General features: G+C 37.8%; 1 protein-coding gene across 5 annotated transcripts in view; it reads right to left on the reverse strand.

Moving 5' to 3' along the window:
• Window positions 1-26948, reverse strand: part of LOC111148213 (G elongation factor mitochondrial 2) — a 68436-nt gene that overhangs the window by 20423 nt on the left and 21065 nt on the right. For all 5 annotated transcript variants that reach the window (XM_022504670.1, XM_022504672.1, XM_022504671.1 and 2 more), the window contains 10 exons: window positions 22015-22140; window positions 21250-21338; window positions 16252-16340; window positions 14995-15055; window positions 14351-14530; window positions 10333-10413; window positions 6678-6826; window positions 4949-5089; window positions 4766-4865; window positions 1786-1975 (listed from right to left, as the gene is read on the reverse strand). In XM_022504670.1, the coding sequence (XP_022360378.1) occupies window positions 1786-1975; window positions 4766-4865; window positions 4949-5089; window positions 6678-6826; window positions 10333-10413; window positions 14351-14530; window positions 14995-15055; window positions 16252-16340; window positions 21250-21338; window positions 22015-22140 (1206 nt within the window). The remainder of the gene's footprint in view (window positions 1-1785; window positions 1976-4765; window positions 4866-4948; window positions 5090-6677; window positions 6827-10332; window positions 10414-14350; window positions 14531-14994; window positions 15056-16251; window positions 16341-21249; window positions 21339-22014; window positions 22141-26948) is intronic.

A 26948-nucleotide genomic window follows, 5' to 3' on the forward strand; every position in this document is an offset into this window, starting at 1 on the left:
AGGTGGCTCAGTGGGTTAAGCCGCTGCCTTCGGCTCAGGTCATGATCTCAGAGTCCTGGGATCGAGCCCTGCATTGGGCTCTCTGCTCGGCAGGGAGCCTGCTTCCTCCTCTCTCTCTGCCTGCCTCTCTGCCTACTTGTGATCTCTCTGTCAAATAAATAAATAAAATCTTTAAAAAAAAAAAACATTTATAAAGAATATTTATAAATCTGGGGCGCCTGGATGGCTTAGTTGTTGAGCGTCTACCTTTGGCTCAGGTCATGGTCCCAGGATCCTGGGATTGAGCCCCGTGTTGGGCTCCCTGCTCAGCAGGAAGCCTGCTTCTCCCTCTCCTCCTCCCCCTGCTTGTGTTCCCTCTCTTGCTGTCTCTGTCAGATAAGTAAAATCTTTAAAAAAAAAAAAAAAAAAAAACCATTAAAAGAAACAGCATTGCAAAAAGAGCATGGTATCTTCAGGAAATTGGAACTAGTTTATCATGTAAGTATAAGGTGAGAGTATTCTGGGGCACCTGGGTGGCTCAGTGGGTTAAAGCCTTTGCCTTCGGCTCAGGTCATGATCCCAGGGTCCTGGGATCAAGCCCCACATCGGGCTCTCTGCTCAGTGGGGAGCCTGCTTCCTCCTCTCTCTCTGCCTGCTTCTCTGCCTACTTGTGATCTCCATCTGTCTAATAAATAAATAAAAAATCTTTGAAAAAAAAAAAAAAGGTGAGAGTATTCTATTTTATTTTTGTTTGGTGAAAGAAGAGGGTTCAGAATGAAGGAGGAAGTTTCAAGAAATGAGGCCAGGCAAGAAGACTGGTATGAGAGGCTGCTAGTAGTCTTCCACTCTATTTTGCTGCTGTCCAGCTAAAAGACTGCATTTACCAGATTCCCTTGCAACTGAGCAGCCATATGTCTAAGTGACAGCCCATGACATAGAAGAAATCTTTAAAAGGAAAGGGACACATCTTCTTCCTCCTTACTCCATTCCTCTGTCAGGAACTCTACTGTGATGCCAAAGGCCCTAGCAGCCATCATGATATAACTAAGGATAGAAGCTATGCATTCAGAGAATCAGGGCAGAACAGCTGGAGGCTGGGTGCCTGATGACATTGTACTGCCAACCTCTAAACCCTGGGCCACCAAGTCAAGGCATATTTTACAAGGGAGAGAAATAAACTTTTGTCATTAAAGGAACTGTTACTTGAGGGGGTTTCTGTAATATGTAACCAAAGCTAACTGGAAAGAATACACCTGAAATCATGATATTTATACAGCATATTAAGGAGTGGGTTTGTGCTCTAAGTAATGAGAAGCCACTACCGATTTCTGAGTAAACAGGCTAGAGAACGAAGCACACAACAGTTAAAAAGGTCAAATAACATTAACTATAGTATATAAATATCTTCACTGAATCCTAAAGGTTGAGCTAGAAAACAAGGAGCATCTTATAAATGGTGATGAGAAAATGAATGAGTTAGGAATCGGTAACTGTCTAATCAATTACTGTAACTGGAAGGGCAGTCCTGATGTCAGTTACTCAGAATGCCACAGAAAGCACCACAAGAACAGGAGTAAGGAAGACTATGATATGCAAAAAGTGGCCAAGATCTAAGAAAAGAGTAAGTAAAAGGAGTTTGTAAAAACCAAAACACCTTAAATAAAAAACAAGACTAACCACAAGTAATACCCACAAATTCTGGTAAAACTGATCTCAAATCACATAAATCTTTTGAGAATATAACATAACTATTTCTATCTACATTATCAGAGCACTAATTAGTTAATACACTAAAACTATCTGTACCTGGCTGCCTAGCCACTGAAGGGGGCTCTATGGTACAGAAGAAAACGGGTTCTGGAATCTCCACTCCAGCCAGTAAAAGTCTCTCTGCTTCACTGTTTTGTCTGTGCTGCTTTTCTCCCTCCCTTTCGGCTCGACGAGCTGCAGCTAATGCACTGGACTTAGACGAGGCAATGGTGTCCCCAGTGGCCGTCTGTAAGCAAAAAAGATACTTTGGAACAAAACAAGCTCTTGGCAAGCACTCAGCTTCTACCAAGATTCACGAATAGGAAAAAATTTCATGTGACACTTCCAACAGAACTTAAAACAGAGACAAATGCATAAAGCTCATTATAACTTTGCAGAGGTAAAGCTAACTTGTGTAAGAATCTATCCAAAATACTGCTATAAAATCCTAACAATAAAATATACACACACACACTCTCTCTCTTTCTCTCTCTCTCACACACACTACATATCCAAAATTCATGTGGTGAAACAAATATACCTTCCTAAATTTTATTTATTTTCTTTCTAATTTTTTTTTAAAGATTTTTTTTTATTTATTTTTTTGACAGAGATCACAAGTAGGTAGAGAGGCAGGCAGAGAGAGAGAGGGAAGCAGGCTCCCCGCTGAGCAGAGAACCCGATGTGGGGCTCGATCCCAGGACCCTGAGATCATGACCTGAGCTGAAGGCAGAAGCTTAACCCTCTGAGCCACCCAGGTGCCCCTAAATTTTTTTTAAAGACTTTATGTATTTATTTGACAGAGAGCGCAAGAGAGCATAAGCAGGGGGAACAGCAGAAGAGAGAGAAGCAGGCTCCCCTTCAAGCAGGGAGCCCCACGGGGGTCTTGATCCCACTGGGATCATGACTGAGCCAAAGGCAGACACCTAACCATATAAGCCACTCAGATGCCCCAGTACCTTCCTGAATTTTCAATCATGTCAAAATAGGTTAGTTCTCCTAGAAGTCCTTATAGAGTTTTACCACCAGTGGAAATTTATTACTGTTTTACAAAAAAATCCTCTATTAACTAAAAAGCAATTAACTAGCATTCTCCAGACTATGCAAAATTGATAGCTTCCTTATAGACCCCAGTTAATAACTATAGTATCACTTTTGAACTTCAATACTACAAAGATCTGTGCTAGTTTCCTTCTCTGTAAAGATATTCCTACTGAAGCAGTATTTCAAACATTTTCTGTAACTCCCTCAAATATGTATGTGGAGCTCCTGCCTTAGGGTGGACAGAGGACATTTTCAATGCTAGAAGTCCACTATTTGGACTGTGGAAATTTTTATTATTTTTATAAAAGATTTCATTTATTTGAGAATGAGAGAGAGCATGAGTAGTGGGGAGAGGCAGAGGGAGAAGCAGACTCCCCGCTGAGTAGGGAGCCCAATGTGGAGGTCGATCCCAGACCAGAACCAAAGGCAGACACTTAACCAAATGAGCCACTCAGGTGCTCTGGACTGTAGAAATTTTATATTAATGGATCCTGAATCCTGCAATTATCCATAAAGACATTTAAAAATGTTCAAAATAACAATGGTTATCCTAAATGCCAAATATACCAAAGTTTAATGAGAAAATGTATTCAGTTTAATCTATATGTAAATGAAATGTCCTTACAGTTTTAACCTAGCAAAAACACATACAGAGAGGTGCCTGGGTGGCTCAGTAGGTTAAGCCTCTGTCTTCGGCTCAGGTCATGATCCCCCGGGGTCCTGGGATCGAGCCCCACATTGGGCTCTCTGCTCAGTGGTAAGCCTGCTTCCCCCTCTCTCTGCCTGCCTCTCTGCCTACTTGTGATCTCTCTCTGACAAATAAAATAGCAAAAAACAAAACAAAAAACAAGAAACAAAAAACACATACAACATCAACTATTTTCATCCATTCAACTGACAAAGGTTATGAATTGCCTACTATGTGTGATACACTGATCTAGGGACAAAGAGAAAACAAAAGAAACAAAATCCTTGCTCTCATGGAGACTTCACTGGCAAAATATCTTCAGTTACTATGTGGATTGGTTATAAGGTTAAACTGTCAGCAGCATCAAGACAGGAAGAAAACTCAGTAAAAAAATATTTATTAAACTTTGGGGTGCCTGGGTGGCTCAGTGGGTTAAGCCTCTGCCTTCGGCTCAGGTCATGATCTCAGGGTCCTGGGATAGAGCCCCTGCTGCGGGCTTCTCTGCTCAGCAGGGAGCCTGCTTCCCCCCTCTCTCTGCCTGCCTCTCTGCCTACTTCTTCTTCTTTTTTTTTTTTTTTTTTAAAGATTTTATTTATTTATTTGACAGAGAGAAATCACAAGTAGGCAGAGAGGCAGGCAGAGAGAGAGGAGGAAGCAGGCTCCCCGCTGAGCAGAAAGCCCGATGTGGGGCTTGAACCCAGGACCTGGGATCATGACCTGAGCCGAAGGCAGTGGCTTAACCCACTGAGCCACCCAGGCGCCCCTCTCTGCCTACTTCTAATCTTTGTCAAATAAATAAATAAAATCTTTTTTTTTTTTTTTAAAGATTTTATTTATTTATTTGACAGAGATCACAAGCAGGCAGAGAGGCAGGCAGAGAGAGAGGAGGAAGCAGGCTCCCCGCTGAGCAGAGAGCCCGACACGGGGCTCGATCCCAGGACCCCGAGATCATGACCTGAGCCGAAGGCAGCGGCTTAACCCACTGAGCCACCCAGGCGCCCCAAATAAATAAAATCTTAAAAAAAAAAATATTTACTAAAAACAAAGGTGTGCATCCAGGAATAGTGTATTTTTTTTACTTGAATTTGAACTTTACACAAGTATAATCCATACTGTTCACAGTCTTCTGTAATTTTCTTTCTTTCTATTATGAGATTCAACCATGTTGATGAATATGCTACAAAATTCTTTATCCCGCTATTTATAGCTATTTGGATTGTTTGTGGGTTTCTGCTACTGCAAAATACCTGCTTTTAAATAAACTTTTAAGCTATCATTTCCTAGAGAAACCATCTGGTCACTTACATGTTTAAGGCCAACAGTCAAAGCAATGTTACCAGCAGTCAGTGAAGGGATTTCTATATGTTGGTCAGCAAATGGCAAAAGAAGACGACTTACTCTCTCCCTGTGAAAACCACAATTTGTATTAGTAAAAGAATTTCTAAAGAAATGAGTGCAGTTTTGAAAATAACCTAAGCTTCTACTTACGTGCAGTTTCCATTAATATTATAGATGGCTGACTGGGGTTTTATCATGCCTGAGTAAATGCGCATAAACACCAGTGGTCCCCGCTGCTTGTCATGAAGAACTTTAAATGCCAGGGCACATAAGTCACCCTTATACCACTGCCTACAAAATGAGACATTCCAGAAAAGCCTTTAAGATACACTTCCCATGTATCTATGCAGATCAGATCAGTATCACTGTACAAACTTAACCTTAATGTACTCCCTCGTTATCTTCTAGTTAAGCTACTCAGACTAATTAAATCATGTCAGTACTAATTACCTCCCTTCCTCCACTTGACTGAACTATTTAATGGAGATCTTATCATTAATTCTTCAAAACTAAAAATAATGGATTCTCTCCCAAATATTACCTCTACTTGCAAGTCTACTGCATGGAGTTCATTCCTCAGAAATACATGTAAGGACATCTTACCAGTTCTCACAAAACCCTGTACAGGGTATACATACAGGTAGATGCTTTCCAATTATTACTTTCAACTCCCTCCCACTTTCTCTCCAGTTGCATAATCATAGAACTCTACACTATAAACTTGAACTTGTTTACATAGCCAACATTCTTACAGACTGATGTCCTTAGTGTGCATTGTTAAGTTTCAGAAAGCCTGAATCCCTCTGAAATTGCCAAACTTTATATGTAGGCACATATTTTTTTTTTTGAGGAAAAGCTCCATGTTCTCATTACTTCAAAGGAGCCCATGACTCAAAGCAGGTAAGCCACTTCTATTATAGAACTTCTCCAATCTTATCCCTATTCTCTCCAACTTTTAACTTTAGTAAATACTTAGAGTCTGCCATATAATAGGCACTGTTCCATATGCTTTATCAATATTAACACATTTGATTCTTGTAACAATCCAGTGAGATAGGTCCTATTCTCTGCATTTTACAGGTGAGAGATTACTAACTTGGAAGAGCTGGGATTTAAATCCAGGCAGTACACTATCCATGTTCATAATCATTTCACCATTAACGCATCTCCAATTGAGAGATACGAAAAGTGATTAATGTCCTAATTAAAGGATTAAAGTCCATTCCTGCCTGCCATTTTACACAATGCTCACTGGTATTTTAGAGGATTATTAAGTACCAAGTTGTTAGTGCCAAAAGAAGTAAAATGATGACCTTTCTTTACAGCCACAAAGTATTTTTGAGCTTATTAAAAATCTTAAAATCTAGGGCACCTGGGTGGCTCAGTGGGTTAAGCAGCTGCCTTCGGCTCAGGTCATGATCTCGGGGTCCTGGGATCAAGTCCTGCATTGGGCTCTCTGCTCAGCAGGGAGCCTGCTTCCCTCTCTCTCTCTCTCTGCCTGCCTCTCTACCTACTTGTGATCTCTGTCAAATAAATAAAATCTTTTAAAAAAAATCTTAAAATCTAGTATAAACATATTTACAGAAAACTTAATCAAACATCCCCACTATACTGCCTTTTTTTTTTTTAACTAAGACAACACGGTAAACACTTATACTTTCATACAGCAAAAAAGACATACTGTTCTACCTTCATCTGTAAATACAGCAGGTCACAAAAATAATGACAAATGTCCCTTTCAAATAAAACTCTATATTGTTTACAATTATATTCGCCAATGTTATTTTAAAAATGGTGATTTAACTACTTTTTTGAAACAAGAACTCTCTGCTTGTTTTCTCAAGGCTGTAAGATTTTAATCTGTTACTTGCATACTCACAGAAATTCATAGTTGCGGTCTTCAGGTGAAGGCAAGTACATAGTAATAGCATCTAACAAGGGCTGAACCCCTTTGTTTTTCAGGGCACTTCCACAAAGCACAGGAACTGCTGTCTGAGCCAGTGTTACTCTGTGTATTGCAGCCTGTAGCTATAAAGTGGAGATATTAAGTACTCCGTGTGCAGTATACTGGCCATCATTTTTTTTAATTACTTATTTTTTTGTAAACATATAATGTGTTTTTATCCCCAGGGGTACAGATCTGTGAATCGCCAGGTTTACACATTTCACAGCACTCACCATAGCACATACCCTCCCCAATGTCCACCACCCACCCCTCTTTTCCGACCCCCCTCCCCCCAGCAACCCTCAGTTTGTTTGGTGAGATTAAGAGTCACTTATGGTTTGTCTCCCTCCCGCTCCCATCTTGTTCCATTTATTCTTTTCCTACACCCTAAACTCCCCATGTTGCATCTCTACTTCCTCATATCAGGGAGATCATATGATAGTTGTCTTTCTCTGATTGACTTATTTCACTAAGCGTGATACCCTCTAGTTCTATCTACTTCATCGCAAATGGCAAGATTTCATTTCTTTTGATGGCTGCATAGTATTCCATTGTGTATATATACCACATCTTCTTTATCCATTCATCTGTTGATGGACATCTAGGTTCTTTCCATAGTTTGGCTATTGTAGATATTGCTGCTATAAACATTCGGGTGCACATACCCTTTCGGATCACTACATTTGTATCTTTAGGGTAAATACCCAGTAGTGCAATCACTGGGTCATAGGGTAGTTCTATTTTCAACTTTTTGAGGAATCTCCATGCTGTTTTCCAGAGGGGTTGCACCAGCTTGCATTCCCACCAACAGTGTAGGAGGGTTCCCCTTTCTCCGCATCCTCGCCAGCATCTGTCATTTCCTGACTTGTAAATTTTAGCCATTCTGAATGGTGTGAGGTGGTATCTCATTGTGGTTTTGATTTGTATTTCCCTGATGCCGAGTGATGTGGAGCACTTTTTCATGTGTCTGTTGGCCATCTGTATGTCTTCTTTGCAGAATGTCTGCTCATGTCCTCTGCCCATTTCTTGATTGGATTATTTGTTCTTTGGGTGTTGAGTTTGCTAAGTTCTTTATAGATTTTGGACACTAGCCCTTCATCTGATATGTCGTTTGCAAATATCTTCTCCCATTCTGTCAGTTGTCTTTTGGTTTTGTTAACCGTTTCCTTTGCTGTGCAAAAGCTTTTGATCTTGATGAAATGCCAATAATTCATTTTTGCCCTTGCTTCCCTTGCCTTTGGCGATGTCAAACTATCACTCTTTGCAGATGATATGATACTATATGTGGAAAACCCAAAAGACTCCACTCCATAACTGCTAGAACTTGTACAGGAATTTAGTAAAGTGTCAGGATATAAAATCAATGCACAGAAATCAGTTGCATTTCTCTACACCAACAACAAGACAGAAGAAAGAGAAATTAAGGAATCAATCCCATTTACAATTGCAACCAAAACTATAAGATACCTAGCAATAAACCTAACCAAAGAGGCTAAGAATCTATACTCAGAAAACTATAAAGTACTCATGAAAGAAACTGAGGAAGACACAAAGAAATGGAAAAATGTTCCATGCTCCTAGATTGGAAGAACAAATATTGTGAAAATGTCTATGCTACCTAAAGCAATCTACACTTTAATGCAAGCCCTATCAAAATCCCACCCATTTTTTTCAAAGAAATGGAACAAATAATCCTAAAATTTATATGGAACCAGAAAAGACCTCGAATAGCCAAAGCAATATTGAAAAAGAAAGCCAAAGTTGGTGGCATCACAATTCCGGACTTCAAGCTCTATTACAAAGCCGTCATCATCAAGACAGCATGGTACTGGCACAAAAACAGACATATAGATCAATGGAACAGAATAGAGAGCCCAGAAATAGACCCTCAACTCCATGGTCAACTAATCTTCGACAAAGCAGGAAAGAATGTCCAATGGAAAAAAGACAGCCTCTTCAATAAATGGTGTTGGGAAAATTGGACAGCCACATGCAGAAAAATGAAATTGGATCATTTCCTTACACCACACACGAAAATAGACTCAAAATGGATGAAGGTCCTCAATGTGAGAAAGGAATCCATCAAAATCCTTGAGGAGAACACAGGCAGCAACCTCTTCGACCTCAGCCGTAGCAACCTCTTCCTGGCCATCATTTTTTAAGGCCTTCTTATTCTTTTTTTTTTTTTTTAAATAACATTAATCACTACTTAGTATCTTGCATATATATTTAATGGTTTATTGTCTGTCTCTCCACCCACCAGAATACAAAATCCATATAAGCATTGTAACAAATCCCATAAAAACACTGCTGAATCCCCAGAAACCTGAAATGTACTTAAAATAAGTAGGTATCTAAAAATAAGTCTTGAATAAATGAATATACTTCTAATTTACCTTAACAGAGGAACTGACCAGAAATTAAAAACATAAATATGAATTATAATTTTTCAAAGAAATTAGACCCACATCAAATCAAATCCAAAGAAAATCAGAAATCAAAGTAGAAATCAAATTTGAAAGAACTCAAAAGCCAGGAAAAGGTTGGATGTGCTTGTAAGCTACTGAAAAAGACATGATGGGTCAATTTTAACTCAGATTATAAGCTCTTTGAAAACAAAAATCATGTGACTATAGGGCACAATAAACATCACATCTAACTTTCAAATATTAAACAAAAATTTTCAGTAATTAGGACATTTCATTCTAAATAAAAATACCTTTTTCCATTTCTAACCCCAAAGGTCTCAAAATTAATCTAGAGACTCGTGTTTTTCCTACTTCTTTTGTGAAAAATAACTAGGTAAATTTGATGGGCTCATTCTGGATCCCATTACACATACTCCCATCTAAAAACACTTTACTTGCGGTGGCAGGGGGCAAGCTCCTGTCTGGCTCAGTTGGAGGAGCATTCAACTCCTGACCTCAGGTTCCTAAATTCAAGCCCTATGTTGGGCATAGAGCTTACTTAAAAACAAATAAACAAAAAACCAACTTTACTTGATAACTCTTGTTTCATAAAGAAAACTAAAGATGGGGGAAGGTGTCTGGTAGAAAATAACGGAAATGCTTTGAAGAAATCTGTCCTAATTCAATTACTATCACTATTTAAAACATGCCTATTCTCTGGCTTAATGTATTTGAAAAGAAAACAAAAAAATAAACACCTATAATGAGCTTCCAAGAAAAATTAAATCATATTCAGAAAAAATGTGAGAAAAATAATCATTGCAGCAGTCTACAAAACCAATAAATTTTCAATACAAAATTTCTACATATAATTTCCCTAAACTGCTGAGAAAAATGATCACAATGAAAATGCTGCAAAGAAGGAATAATTAACTAATGCTGATTCCAAGCAGTAAAAAGGATACAATCTCTGATTTTACAAAGCCCATTATGACAACAGTAAATCACTACCATTATTTAAGTACTTGTATTAATAGTGACTTTACCCTACTATTCTCCCAATTAAGTCAGCCTTTTCTAATGCTATGCAAAGTTGAAAAAAATAAAACACCTGAGACAGAAAAATCAAACCACATCTAATTAATAAAACTTTATCAAAGTAAATGAATAATAAAATTTACCTTTTCAGTTGGTAGCAAATCAAAATTTTCACTGAATTCTCCTAAAACCAAGCCAGCAAATTCATCATCCAAATCCGCAACCTATAAAGAAAGATTTTAGTTCTATAACTTGCTTTTATTATCACAGCTGTTAAGTCCAAATACCATAAATGTACATTATTCAGATGTTTCAAGACAGCTACATGATCTATCTTATTCAGGCCAAGGAATTCTCCACATCTTCTCAAGAGATAAATAGTGTTTCTTTCAAAGGAAAGGAGAAGGGATTGAAAACTGAAGATAGGCAATTATGAGTTCCTTATAGTCATGGGAAGCAATAGCCATATAAAGTATCTCAATAAAGTGCTATCTACTCAGAGTGTTCAAAAGAAGTAAGATACACAATTTACACCACTGATAATATATGTAAGGGGTTACTATTTTCAGATAAATTTGTAAGTCTTAGTTCATTAAAAGAAAGCTTCCCTTGGTATTCCTTTAACATTATGAATGTTTACCAGATCTCCTAAGACACTCCAACTAAAGTAACTCATCTTACTGTAATCCTGCACTGAGGTAACAGATTTAAGTTGGGGGTCAAAGGTATCAATTCAGCAATAAAAATGCAATTATCTAATTCACATTCTTTTCTTAATCATCTGCCTGTATGAAACAATTCAGCTGACAATAAATTTAACAAATATTTCAAAAGCGGGTGGGGCGCCTGGGTGGCTCAGTGGGTTAAGCCGCTGCCTTCGGCTCGGGTCATGATATCAGGGTCCTGGGATCGAGCCCCGCATCGGGCTCTCTGCTCGGCGGGGAGCCTGCTTCCTCCTCTCTGTCTGCCTGCCTCTCTGCCTGCTTGTGAACTCTCTCTCTCTGTCAAATAAATAAATAAATAAATATTTAAAAAAAAAAAAAAAAAAAGCGGGCACCCAGGTGGCAAGTTGGTTAAGCTCTCCTTTGGCTCAGGTCATGATCCCATGGTCCCGGGATCGAGTCCCAAGTCAGGCTCCCTGCTGAACGGGGAGTCTGCTTCTCCCTCTTTCCCCTACCCCCACTCATGATCTCTCTCTAATACATAAATAAATAAATATCTAAAAAAAAAAGTTTCAAAAGTTTATGTTAGTACAAGGGAGCAAAACATTCCAACCTGGGAAGAAAAATACACTCCTACCTGCTAACTATTATAGAAACATACTTAACCATTCCTCTGAAAAGAAGTATATATGACTCCATCTTCTGGAGCCAAACTGCCTGGAAATTGCTCCACTACTAACTAACTTGTTCAAAAATTTAGGTTAAGTTACATCACCTCTTTTTACCTTGGTTACTCATGGAGATAATATTATTACCTACTTCACAGGGGGAGGATTAAATAACCAATTCAAAGCATGCTTATAGGACATACAGTAAGTATACAGTAAGTGTAATGATCACTATTCACCTTCAGAACACAGGAAGTTGATTCTAGTCCACACTAATCTTATTCTCTTAAAAAAATTTAATTGTGATAAAATATAACATAAACATAAAATTTACCATCTTTACCTTTTCTAACTGAACAACTGGGTAGTGTTAAGTATTTTCATACTGTTGTAAAACTAATCTCCAGAACTTTCCCAATCTCACAAAACCAAAAATCTCTACCATGGAACAAACCTCCTCACTCTCCACTCTTTTAGCCTTTGGCAACTATGATTCTACTTTCCATCCCTACAAACGTGACTACTCTAAATACCTCATGTAAATGGAATCAGTTGTGACTGGCTTATTTCAATTAGCATGTCCTCAAGTTTCATCCACATTGTAGCATGTGTCAGAACGTCCTTCCTTTGTAAGGCTCAATTGTATGTATACACCATATTTTATTTATTTATCTTATAGATGAACACTTGGGTAGCTCCCACCTTTCGGCCACTATGGATAATGCTGCTAGAACAAGGATATGCAATTATCTATCAATACCCTGCTTTCGGTTCTTTTGGATATACATCCAGAAGCAGAATTGCTAGATAATATGGTAATTCTATTTTCAGTTTTCTGAGGAACCACCACACTGTTTCCCATAGTGGCTGCATCATTTTCATTCCTACCGATAGTATACAATGGTTGCAGTTTTTCCACATCTCTGTCAATACTTGTTTTTTGGTTGGTGGTGGGGGGGGTGTTGTGGGGTTTTGTTTGACAGTAGTTATCCTAACGGGTATGATGTGATCTTATTCTCTAATGAAAATAAAGAAAATGTGAGATTATCTGGACAAAATAATAAACTGTTAATTACAAGGAATATATATTCCCTGAGGAATATTCCTTATAATTATATATACTCCTTATAAATATATATATTCTTTGTAATTAGCACTTATTTTATACATATAGTCTCAAATTTTCTTTATTTTCATTATATACCATTATGTCCTAAGACATGCATAAGACAACCAAAAAACCTCAAAGGGGAACCAATTATTTACCCAATTATTGATTAATAAATGTAAATTCCACTTATATTCTGTTTAGGGCCTCCCAAATTAGAGAAGCAGTATAGTAAAGTGGTTAAGAGCTCTACCTCCAAATGAAGACAGACCTGGGTTCAGATTCTAGCTCTGCTACTTATTAGCTGTGTAACAACTTATTTAATAATTCTAAGCTTCAGGGCAACTGGGTGGCTCAGTGGGTTAAGCCTCTGCCTTCAGCTCAGGTCATGATCCCAGCATCCTGGGATTGAGCCCCATATCAGGCTCCCTGCTCGGCCGGAAGCCTGCTTCTCCCTCTCCCATTCCCCCTGCTTATATTCCCTCTCTCGCTCTCTGTCAAATTAAAAAAAAAAAAAAAAATTAGTACGTAATATAATGGGAAATAATTACTTCAAAAATAAATTCAAAGATGAATGAAAAAAATTAATGATGAGAGGATCTATTTTGAATAGTTTAATTTAGAAGAAAAAAAGTCAAAGGGTTTGGATGCAAATGTTTTTCTCTACCATAAGATTCAGAGGTTATTTAAGGCATGTTTTACTTATTGGTCTATATACAAACAGTACTATGTAAGTATTATAAATATTAATGATCTTACTATTTTCCATTAAAAGTTTGGGGGTGGGGGTGCCTGGGTGGCTCAGTTCGTTAAGCATTTGCCTTTGGCTCAGGTCATGATCCCAGGGTCTTGGGATCAAGCCCCAAGACAGATTACCTGCTCAGCAGGAAGTCTGCTTCTCCCTCTCCCTTCTGCCCCCTCCCCCTGCTCAGACTCTCTCTCTGCTCCTCTCTCTCTCATAAATAAAATCTTTAAAAAAAAAAAAAAAAAAAAAAAAAAAACTACCAACTTTGAGGGTGGAAGAGATCCAGAGTTCTCTTTTAACTATAAAATTAATGGTTTTAAAATTTTCTAAGTTAATGTGTCATTTGATCAGTAAAAGATGGACATACCCTTTGACCCAGCAATTTCATTTCCAAGTGTAACCCTAAACAAATTCTTACACATATACACAAGGAGATACAAACAAAGATGTTCACATCAACACTGTTCCTAACAACAAAAAAGAAGATTAAGACCTTAAAGTGCATCCACAGAAGAAGAGACAATAAATTGTGGTATAATACTGAAATACTAAAAATGAAGCATAACCACACATAACAGGATGAATCTGCAATAAAATGTTATAAAATACAAACAATTATCATTCCATTTAGGTAAAGTGCAAAAACATGGGAAATGAAGTCCTTCATGAATCCATACATTTGTAACAAACTATAAAAGCAAAGCAAATGCAAGAAAAACACTACAGTCAGGATAATGGTGGTGGGAGGTGTAAATGACCAGTGGAAAAGAGAGATATAAACAGTAAATGGCACATAGAGATTCAAGAGATTTGCTAATATTCTATTTCTTAATGTGAGTGATGCAAACATTGGTGTTCATTCTATTATTCATTACACTTTACATATTCCATATGTAATTTTATAAAAATTTAATATATAAAATATTTTTAAAGTTTCTAAATACTTATGCAAATGTAAACTCCAAGTATTTAGTTTACCTGTTCAATTAAGTCATTCCTTGCTTCAGCTGTCTCCTTCAGCAATTCAGCATCACTCGTTTCCAAGAGGGGTTTCCTCTCAAAGTCTTTTCCATCCTCTGATGGATGATTCCAAAGAAGTTTTTCTTTACTTACAACATCCACAACTCCTTTGAAAGCTTTGCCTTCACCAAGTGGTAACTTCAAGTCAGAGTGAGATTAACTTTGTTACATGACCACTCAATTACAATCGATTTGGTGATGAAGTTTATCTTCCCCTACTTTCCCCCACATGTCTATTATCATTATTCCGCAGTCTATGTTTATATTTATATGCCAACTTTTTCAAAAAAGATTTGAGATAGTTTTAGAAAAATACAAGTCACAATAAAATAAACTGATGAGGATATCTGAAGTTGTTGCCTTTTTTTTTTTTTTTTTTTTTTAAACAGAGATAGAAATAGAGCAAGTGAACACAGGCATATGCCAGCACAGAGCAAGGGGCAGAGGGAGAGGGAGAGGGAGAGGGAGAGAATCTTCAGCAGGGTCCCCCACGATCCCACAACCCTAAGATCATGACCCTACCCAACATCAAGAGTCGCACTGACTAAACCGCCCAGGTGCCCCTGGAGTTGTTGCTATTAATCAACCAAGTACAAACCAACCTGTAGAAGCAAAGGCTTTGCCTTCAATTTCTCTCTGATGCTTTCAACTGCATATTTAAAACTGCAGAAAGCAAAATAGCTAGAGTTAAAAATGTTAAGATTCTTAAAACAGGTTTAAGAATGTATCCTAAAATTACATCCCTTTTTACTGTCTCCAATGTTCACCATTTAACAGTTTTCCATAGGACAATATGTTGAGTAAACTTTCAATGTCAATTTCAGATAACAGTGCTGGACTATCTACCATAATCTGCTGCACAGGTATCTAGGGTATTATTATAAACTTCACTTACCTACAGTTTGAAATTAAGATTAGATAAACTGATCAAGGTCACTGATAATAAATTACAGTTACGAGATTAAAATGCATGATTTGTGATTATGAGTCAAGGATTCTTTCTTCTATTAATTATATTTGCTATTATACATAATTCCCACCTTTTTCCCAAAAAGCAGCCTTAATTTTTCTGTATCTTTATCACAGGCATTCTTAGTATCCTGTTATCAGCTTTAGAATGACTGCAGAAAATTACATAAACAGAAATAATACTGTGTGGTTTTAGGAGAGGGACAGTTTAGGTTTTGTTTTTGTCATTCTCACACCACAGACCAGGATCTCTCTATCACATTACCCCAAAATCCCTTATATTCTTGATTCTCTGAATTCTGTTCTCAGAACCATGTATCTATTTTGGATTACCATTCTGTGAGTCTTTGAGCATTACCACCACATCTTAGTATTAACTTTTTTGCCCTCTATGCAGGTCTTAAAACATCTACATTCTCTCCCAGTTCCCTTTTAGTGAGAGCATATTAGCCAGGAGCTAAAGAAAATCAGGGGACAGAAAACAATCATCTACCTTCTACCGTTAGTAATGATGGGGAGCATCACAGCCTTTAGCAATACAGGGATTATTTCATATGCTCTAGACAGAACCAGTGGAATCATTAAGACATCACTCTGTCAGGATTCTAGAAAACAGGATATAGCCTCTCTGCATTAGAGTCATGATGATTCAACATCTATCACTTCTCTATTAATCCCACATTGTTATTCAACCTATGAACTACCTGCTATGAAACCTTTTAATGGGGGGGAAAAAAGGAAATTTTTTAATGGGACTGAATTGAGATTCCATAGAATATTTATACTCTATGGGGAACAGTTGTTTGTAAATTTAAGTTATAGTCCATTAAAAGCTCAAACTGTATTTCTACTTTAACACGTGAGAAAAAAAAAAAAACACTTAAAAATACCTTGCTCCAGTTTTGTCCATTTTGTTTAAAAAGCAGATTCGAGGTATCTTGTGTTTATCAGCTTGCCTCCATACTGTGAGAGTCTGTGCCTAAGGCAAAGACAAAGGAAAAAAAAAACTCATATGAAACAAAAATAACTATGTTACTACATACAGAACAAACAGATCTAAGAAGCTATTATAATGGAGTTGGGCTCTGTTCTAGCACAGAATTAGTGTTGCTGCATTTACACTTCTAGAGTCACTTTCCTGTTAGTAAGTTAACAGAGTTAAGAACGTAATGAAGGATGAACAGTGTGCTTCAAACTGAGACTACTACTTTGGGTGATTTACGTTGCCACACAAAGAGAACAAACACCTGGAAGGTAACTGAGAGTCATGTAAAAAAGACTTCACTGGGGCACCTGGGTGGCTCAGTTGTTTGGGCAACTGCCTTTGGTCAGGATCCTGGAGTTCCGCATTGGGCTCCCTGTTCAGCAGGGAGTCTGCTTCTCCCGCTGATCCTCCCCCCTTCTCATACTCTCTCTCATTCTCTCTCTCTCACATAAATAAAATAAAATTAAATTAAAAGACTTCAAGAATTAGAAGACTGTGGGACACCTGACTGGCTCAGATGGTTAAGCATCTGCCTTCGGCTCAGGTCACGATCCTAGAGTCCTGGGATCAAGCCCCACATCAGGCTCCTACCTCAGTGGGGAGCCTCCTTCTCCCTCTGCCCTTCACCCCGCTCATGTTCTCTCTCCTTTTTTTTTTTTTTTTAAGATTTTATTTATTTATTTGACAGAGATCACAAGTAGGCAGAGAGGCAGGCAGAGAGAGCAGGCTGAGCAGAGAGCCCGATTCGGGGCTCAATCCCAGGACCCTGGGATCATGACCTGAGCTGAAGGCAGAGGCTTAACCCACTGAGCCACCCAGCCGCCCCTCTTGCTTTCTTTCAAATAAATAAAATCTTTTTTTAAAAGTTTTAAAAAGGGAAAGAATTAGAAGATGTATCTTTTTGTCAAGTTTCACTTTACCTAATACAGTTTACATAATACTGAACTCCTAAGTTTGCTGACCTATGAAATATGGACTTTTGCCTTAATTTATATAGTTATTGTCATGTTAAAAAACCAAATAGGACTGCACTATCGAAATGCTACTGTGATAAAAATTTTTATTATGAATATTTGGATGCTGATGTAAAATGGAAAAAAGATTAAAAGGAGAAAAAAAAGCCAGCAACTGTATTTCTAAGTAGGAATTCTCATGTGCTTTTCTATTTGATTTCTTTTAATTCTACTTTTTATACATATTTCAATTCTTCCAGTCTGTTATAGTATCTGTGCCTAGTGTAGTCCCAAAGCCCTGAAGAAGAACATAAAAAGCCTAATGTAATGGCATTACCTAAAACAGAAGCCACTTTATAATTTTATTAAGTAAAATTTATATAGAATAAAAAACACTCAAGTGTACAGTGAGTCTGATAAGTATATACACTTGCATATATCCCCCATCCTCCAAAAAAAAACCTGTTCTCATATCTGTCACCACAGATTCATTCTGCTTATTTTTGAATCTCATATAAATAGCATGGCTTCTTTCACTCAACGTAAAGTTTCTGACATTCATTCGTGTTGTTAGGTATACTGGTTCTTCCTCTCCTCCCTCCCTCCTTCCTTCCCTTCCTCTCTCTCTCTTTCTTTCTTTTGCTAAACTCCTTTGTATAAATGTGCCAGCTGGCTTTTCTACCCACCTGTGGATGAACACTCAGAGTATTTCTAGTTTAGGGTTATTATGAATTTAGCTGCTATAAACAAGTCTTGTTCAAACAGTTGCTCCACATTCTCAAACAATATTTCCATCATTCTTCTTAACTTTAGCCATTCTTGTGGGTAAGAAACAGTCTCTCTTTGTAATTTTAATCTGCATTTCCCTGATAACCAGTGAGACTGGCCATCTTTTCATGTGCTCATTGGGCCATTCATATATCTTAGTGAAGTATCCACTCAAGTCCTTCGTCCACTTTTTTACTGGGTTGTTAGTTTTTAATCATTGATTTGTAGTTCTTTAGATATTCTGGATATAAGTCCTTGATCATACATATGTACTGTGAAAATTTCAGCACATACTTCCTAAAACAATGATATTTTCCTGCATTATCAATAGGGTTAATGCACTCTGGAAACTTAACATTCATGCAATATCTTATCTAATATAACAAATTATATATATATGTTATCCCTCTCCAACAACTTGTCATTCAGGAAAATCTCGAATCTATTAAAAAACAAAAAAGGTTGACGAATAGTACAATGAAAATCTATGTACCCTTCACCTAGACTCACCAAATATGAACACTTTGCCACACTTGCCTTTTTTTCTTCAACATGTGCATATACACACATTTATACGTGTGGCTCTGGGAACGTGCCATTGGGATCTACTATGTACAGCATAATTAACTGACAGCCCCAACTACTGCTCCTCTTGTCTACCGCCATAGTCTCTCAAGGCCCAGCTAATGGCTGAATACAGCAGGAATACTAATGTAGGTTATTCTTCTAAGACCTATGGGACTTCTCCAATAGGTGACTTTGGACTCCCCCATCAGCAGGAATACTAATGTAGGTTATTATTCTAAGACCTGTGGAACTTCTCGAACAGGTGACTTTGGACTCCCCCATCAGCTTCGCCGAACCTCTTTCAGAACTATGCTGTAGTCTGAGACTCTTCCTACCCAATCCTCCTTCTTTTACCCTCTCCTTGATAGTTAGTTATCAGACCTACCCTGTGGTTTGACTGTTCTCTCCCACTGCTCTCTTTTCTTCTCTGTTCTTCACAGGCATTTCCCCCATCTTGGCATCTACTGGTCCAAGTATGCAAACTAACAACATATGTTTATGTGTGGGTAGAAGATGAAGCACTAGAGCAAGATGTACGTATCATGACACTTCAACCCTAAAATACTTCAGCCTATATTTCCTAAACATACAGACATTTTCCTACGTAACTATTTTCAATCATCATTCAGAAAAATTTAAGCTGACACATACTTTTTTCTAATAAATATAGTCTGTATTAAAATTTTTGTTTTTCGGGGTGCCTGGGTGGCTCAGCGGGTTAAACCTCTGCCTTCGGCTCAGGTCATGATCCCAGGGTCCTGGGATCGAGCCCCGCATCGGGCTCTCTGCTCAGCAGGGAGCCTGCTTCCTCCTCTCTCTCTGCCTGCCTCTCTGCCTACTTGTGATCTCTGTCTGTCAAATCAATAAATAAAATCTTAAAAAAAAAAAAAAATTTTCTGTTTTTCAAGGTGCCTGGGTGGCTCAGTGGGTTAAGCCTCTGCCTTCGGCTCAGGTCATGGTCTCAGGGTCCTGGGATCAAGCCCCGAATCAGGCTCTCTGCTCAGCGGGGAGCCTGCTTCCCTTCCTCTCTCTCTGCCTGCTTGTGATCTCTGTCAAATAAATAAATAAAATCTTTAAAAAAAAAAAAAACTATTAAAAAAATTTTCTGTTTTTCAAAAAAATATATATATGTATTTTTTCGGTTTTTCCTAAAGATGTTCTTTTTAACTATTTTTAGATCCAGAACCCTGAAGATCATATTATATTTAATTTTCTTGTATCTTTGGAATTGTTTAAACTAAAATAGTACCTCAATTTTTTACTTGTAATCACTCATTTTCCTTACACTTACATTCTTTTTTCAACTTCTGAAAGCCCCAGGCAGCTGTTTTGCAGAATGTCTTTCAATTTACATTCATCTGACTGTCTTCTCATTATTAGACTGGGGCCAAACATTCTGTCAGGAATAAAACACTGGTAATGTTGTGTCTTTTTTAGTGCAGCGTATCAGGAAGCCCATGCTGTCATTTGTACCATTTGGAGCATGTTAATTTTGATCACTTAATTAAGATATCACTTTTAGTAAAATTTTAAGATTAGAAGAACTGAAGATGATTCTTTATTCAACACAGCCCATCTTGAGATTATAAGACAAACGTGGATATCAACTAAAGAGTGCATAACTGACCCCAATGTAATTTATTATAAATCCATTTTTAAAATTTATTCAAGAATTCAGGGGCGCCTGGGTGGCTCAGTGGGTTAAAGCCTCTGCCTTCAGCTCGGGTCATGATCTCAGGGTCCTGGGATCGAGCCCCGTGTTGGGCTCTCTGCTCAGCGGAGAGCCTGGTTCTCCTCTCTCTCTCTGCCTGCCTCTCTGCCTACTTGTGATCTCTGTCTGTCAAATAAATAAATAAATCTTTAAAAAATATATATTTATTCAAGAATTCAATATATATTAGCTGTTGGAAGATAATTCTTCATGGGTCTTTCACCTCTCTACATATTTTGTTAGGAGAGGCAGTGACTGCCTTTGTTCTGGACTATGTTTTCAAAGATGCTGATATAATCATCAGCTTGGGAAGACAGAGACAGTGTCTCCCTCTGGATCAAAAGGTAGGTTTGCTTATAACCCTGAAAGATAGTAACTCTCTTCAGAGCAAACAGCAAGCATGTCTACTGCCCATTATAAAACACATGCGTTTTCTAAGCAGAGGGTACCCCTGCATGGGCATCTGTCACCTGCCTCCCTTTAGGTTGTCCTGTGAGAATTGGGTCTTGAGGAAACAACACAAGATAATACTAACACCCTGGCTTTTGCTGTTTCTGTGACTATAAAGTTCTTTGTCCCTGACTCAAGAGTCTTGTGTCTTCTGCCAACATGCCATAAAGCTGTGGCAGACTAACCAGTTAGCTTGAAAGTAAGGTAGAATCTCAAGTCCTTCATAGTTCTCAAACACCAACTTTCATATTTCCTACAGAAAAGCAAACTACTTTCCTTTTACTATGAAATATCTGATATCACATATAGATCACACAGCAATGTCAAATTCTAATTTCCTTTCATAATTTGACTTATATGAACTTATATATGGTTACAGGTAACTAAAGGTGATACATTTTACTTAAAAAAAAAATCATGCTATTGTAGCTTGTCACTGTGGCAGTATTTTTACCTCTACACCAGCAGAGGCATCAAACACAGCTACTGCACCATCCAACACTCTAAGGCAGCGCTCAACCTCCAACGTAAAGTCCACATGACCTAAGAAAAAGATGAGAAACATAACAATCTTTAAAAAAAAAAAAAAGGAGCCAGCACAGCCAGCATATACCTACTTTTGAGTATATATTCACAAGAACTGAAAGAAGAGTCAAGACATATTTGCAGGCCATGTTCATAGCAACACTCTTCACAGTAGCCAAGAGGTGGAAACAACCCAAATGGCCATCAATGGATGAATGGGATATAGATAAAGTTCTGCATATATACAAAATATGCCATATATGTACAATGAAATATTGTACAGCCTTAAAAATGAAGGAAATCTTGTCACATATTACAATATAGATGAAGTCTGAAAGACTTTATGCTAAGCAAAATAAGCCAGTCACAAAAGGACAAATACTTTAGGATTCTACTTATATGAAGTATCTAAAGTAGTTAATCTCCTAGATAAACAAGTTAGAATGGTATTTATTGGTGATAGGAGGAGGGCACAAGGTCAAGTAGTTGTATAATAGATATGTAGTTTCAGTTCTGAAAGATGAGGTACTTCTGGAGAATCTTACAACAATGTAAATATACTTAACTACTGGTTAGAATGGTAAATTTTATGATGCATATATATTTTTTTTTACTACAATTTAAAAGAAAACACATCCACAAACTAAAACCCCCAATGATGCAGCATCTCTGCAGTGCTAGAATAGTACCATACCTGGCGTATCAATTAGATTGACTCTATATCCCTTCCAGTCAAATGTAACAGCAGCAGACTGAATAGTAATGCCTCTTTCTCGCTCTTGAGCCATGAAATCTGTCACCGTGTCTCCATCATCAACATCTAACAAAGAAAAGGATAGTTAGGTTTGATACCAAGCACACTTCATTGTGATAGGGTGTTTACTTGACAGCTTATTTTTTTTAGAGAAAGAGTGTGTGCACATGCAAGTGGAAGTAAGGGGAGAGGCAGAGGGAGAGAGAGAATCCCAAGCAGGCTCGGCACTGAGTGAAGCTCAATCCCAGGAGCCTGAGATCATGACCTGAGCAGAAATCAAGAGTGGGATGCTTAACCAACTGAGCCTCCCAGGTGACCCTCTACTTGACAGTTTACTTTGCTTCAGCACTGTTTATAAAATATTTTGTTTAATATTCAGAGCCCTTAATCTTTCTCTAAATAAGCCCTTGTTCTAGAAAAAGCTTTTCCAGCAAAATTAGTATTTTTCCATACAAATAATTTTTCTGTAACAACTAAGATAAAATTGGTTCAAATATTTTATTTTTATTGAACTCGATATTCCTTTCATTTTTTCCCCCTAATTTAACTTTCATTATCCCTTCTTTACTTATGTTCCTCATGCCTGATCCCTGGACAGGAGGCAGGGTACTGCAATGAATGAGCCCAGACAGACCTAGATTTAAGTACCACCTTTACCATGACTATTCTGTTAACTTTAAGCAAGTTACTTAACCTAGTTTGTAAAATAAGGTTAATAAAGGCAATCCTATGGGGTTGTTAAAAGAATGAAATGAGACTATATAAAGTACCTAGCTCAGTAAATGTTAAGTAAATGGTAGCTACATGAAACAAGGTAAAGAAAAAATTCCTCCAAAGTTAAATTCTCCTTTCCAAACCTTTTTCATTACTAAATTTTTCCCAAAAAGGGCATTTATTTGTACTAATGAAAATGAACTCTTGGTAGAATTTCTACAGTACAAAGTCATGGATAGAGTTCATCCTGACTGCCAAAAGGGTCAAATTATTCTGCATTAAAATTCTTGAATTATGCACTGTATTCTGATTAAATTTATATAGAAGTTATGAAAATGAGCTGATCTTTACTATTTAAAATTCAAAAACACAGGTTATTATAACCTTATACTACCACTACTTATGTCAGCATTGAATCTCTGAATTGCTAGCCAGGTTCCCCACTGTTTGTATATGTATATGTGTGTATATGTGGGTATATGTATATTTGTGTATACATACATACGTACCAATAGAGGGAGAAATAGCAAGAAAAATATATTTGTCAGGAACTCCAAATATCTGCGTTATAGAATTAGTGTTGTTATTTGCAACATAACCAAGCAAACAAACACCATTAATGAGACAATAACCAAACAGCTAACCAAAAGTTCCAAATGATGCCATTTGTAAAACATTTCTTAGGCGGGGGAGGGGTGCAAGACAACAGAGTAGGAAGACCTTAACCTCACTCTGTCCCACGTTTACAACTAGGTATCACTCACATCTGAGTCAATAAACTGTAGTGCATTCTGAAGACTGGCAGAACAAACTCTATAGCCAAATGCAGAGAAGCAGCCAGCACTGGAGAGGTTAGGAAAGGCAGAAAGGTGATGGAGAGTCACCAGCAGGAGGAAGGGAGCTATGGTGCAGAGAAGGGAAAACACCAAGGAGTCCACATAGGTAAAGTAAATCCCTGTAACATCTAGTCTTGAAAACCAGAAGCGTTGAGTTCCATGAGTTTGTATAACCACAGACTTGGCAGTCTGGAGCTTTGACAGCTGACTCAGCAGTAGAGGAGCCAGGAGGGTGTGTGGTAGCCAGGTCCCCACCCTTAAAGAGTTAATAGCCTGAGTTAAAAAGCAACCTAAAAGCAACAGTTTGCACTAGGGGAAGGAGATCTGTTTATATGGATTTCAGGGCAAGCTGGGGAACTTCCCTGGGAACAGAGGAACTGGCAGGTGCCACTGTCCTCCCCTATTCCTCAGCATAAACACAGAGACACCTGCTGGATGCAGTGCTGCACGGACACTTGCTACTAACCTGCTGGCAGTGCACCCAGCCTGAGGACTCACGGACTCCAAGTCTGCTGGTGCTGAGCTCAGGGCAAATTTTGTTAACATTGTGCATGCCCCACCCAGTCAATACCTCTGCTCGCTGTGCTGCTGTGGCCACTGCACTTTGGGGGATGTGACCAAGTCTAGTTGCTCAGTGCAGATTTTGCTAAAATCATGTGTGTGCCCTGCCCAGCTGCCATAGGCCCCCAGGCACTGTGTACAAAAACTTATGCACCCCTTGTTGCTACCTCAGACCACGTGCCTTGCACCAGGCTGTGAAGAGATGCTGTGTGACTGGCCACCACCTCAGTTTAGGAGATCTGACCTATTCTTAACAACCCTGCAAATTTTGCAAACACTCCTGCATCACCCCTGAGCTTTCCTATGGTCACGTCCCCTCAGGGAAAGCAGCCTGGGTCTCATTAATACCACAGAGAGCAAGCACGACTCACAACAGGCAGAGTCTATGCATGAGATGGGACTGATAGGGAAAGCACAATAACAGGACACAAGAAACACACATAGGAAACTCTGCTCAGGGCACTACAGAACCTCTTCATAAGGCTACTACTTTCTTTTCTTTTCTTTTTTTTTTTAAAGGTTTATTTTTTATTTATTTGACAGAGAGAGAGATCAGAAGTAGGCAGAGAGGCAGGCAGAGAGAGAGAGAGGAGGAATCAGGCTCCCTGCTGAGCAGAAAGCCCGATGCGGGGCTCGATCCCAGGACCCTGAGATCATGACCTGAGCCGAAGGCAGAGGCTTAACCCACTGAGCCACTCAGGCGCCCCAAGGCTACTACTTTCAAGAGCAGAAGACATAGCTGACTTTCCTAAGACACAGAAACAGACAAAGAGAGGTAAACCAAAAAAACAAAAAAACGAAAAAAAAAAAAACAAAAGCAAAAGAAGAAAAATGAGGAGACAAAGGAGGAACTTGACAAAACCACAACTGGAGAGCTATGTGAAACAGAAATTAGTATACGTGACAGAGAATTTTAAGTAATGAAAACTAAGAAAATAAATAAAAAATAATGATCATAAAGATATTCACTGAACTGGAGAAAAGAGTGGACATTATCAGTGTGACCCTTAGCAAAGAGAGAAAAAAATAACATTACAAGACATGAAGAACTTCATAAATGAAATTAAAAATACAACAGACGGAATATAAACAGTAGGCTACAAAAAGCAGAGAAATGTATCAGTGACCTGGAGGACAAAGTAATGGAAAGCAAACAAGCTGAAGAGATCCAAGACAAATACTCCATAATAGAATAGACTTAGAGATCTCAGTGACTCAATCAAGTATTAACATTCGCATTATAGCGATCCAAGAAAAAGGGAGAGAAAGGAGGGCAGAAAAATGTTATCTGAAGGAAAAACAGCTGAAAATATCCCAAATGCAGGGAGGAAAACAAAGATCCAGATTTAGGAGACACAGAGATCCCCAACAAATTCAACCCAAGGAGGTTCACACCAAGACAGAGAATTAGAATGGAAAAAATAGTGATAAAGAATTTTAAAGGCTGCAAGAGAAAAGAAGACAGTTACCTACAAAGAAAATCCCATGAGGCTATCAGTGGGTTTTTCAACAGAAACTCTGCAGGCCAGCAGAAAGTGGCATATTATATTTAAAGTGCTAAAAGGAAAAAAATCCTGCACCCAAGAATACTCTACCCAGCAAGGCTATCATTTGGAAGGAGAGAGAAAGAGTTTCTCAGCCTAACAAAAATTAAAGGAGCTCAGGACCATTAAACCAGCCCTAAAAGAAATATTAAAGGGGACTCTTTGAGTGAAAAGCAAAGACCATAAATAAAAGTATAAAAAAAATATTAAAAATAAATATTTCTGTAAAAATCAGTCAAAAGATTCATAAAATATAAGGATGTAAAGTATGACACCATACACCTAAGACATGGAGGGGAAAGGAGTAAAGAATGGGCTTACACTTATGCAATCATCGACAATATAGACTACTATATGCAGAAGATGTTATATATACATATATATATAGTAACCAAAATTAAATATATATATACCATATATATACATATATATGTACCATATATACATATATATACCATATATATGTGTGTACCATATATATACATATATATACCACATCTATACATATATATACCATATATATACACACATATATACACCATATATATATATATATGGTAACCAAAATTAAAATTAAAAACCAGTAATACACATGCAAAGAATAAAGAGTAAGGAACCCAAGTAGATCACTAAAAAAAGCCAACAAACCATGAAAAGAAGGATGAGAAAAAAGCTACAAAAAACACAAAACAAGTAACAAAATGGCAATAAACACTGATCTACCAATAATTACTCTGAACTTAAATGGACTAAGCACTCCAATAAAAAAAGAGATGACAGTGAATAAAAAACAAGACCCATCTAAATGCTACCTACAAGAAACTCATTTCAGACCCAAAGACACCTGCAGATTGAACGTGATGAGATGGAGAAGCATTTATCAAGCAAATGGATGTCAAAAGATAGCTGGAGTAGCAATACTTGTATTAGACAAAACAAACTTTAAAACAAAATCTTTAACAAGAAACAAAGAACAACACTATATAATAATAAGTAGTACATTCCAGCAAGAGAACATAACAACTATTAAGTATTTATGCACCCAATATGGGAGCACCCAAAATACATTAAAACCCTTAACAACAAAATTAAAGGAACTGATAATAACACAGTAATAACATAGCTTTGTAATACCCCATTTGCATCAACAGATCATCCAAACAGAAAATAAAGAAACAATGGCTTTGAATGACACACTGGACCAGATGGATTTAACAAA

The sequence above is a fragment of the Enhydra lutris genome, unplaced genomic scaffold (assembly GCF_002288905.1).
Source record: "Enhydra lutris kenyoni isolate GAN:26980312 unplaced genomic scaffold, ASM228890v2 scaffoldscaffold19, whole genome shotgun sequence".
Lineage (NCBI taxonomy): Eukaryota > Metazoa > Chordata > Mammalia > Carnivora > Mustelidae > Enhydra > Enhydra lutris.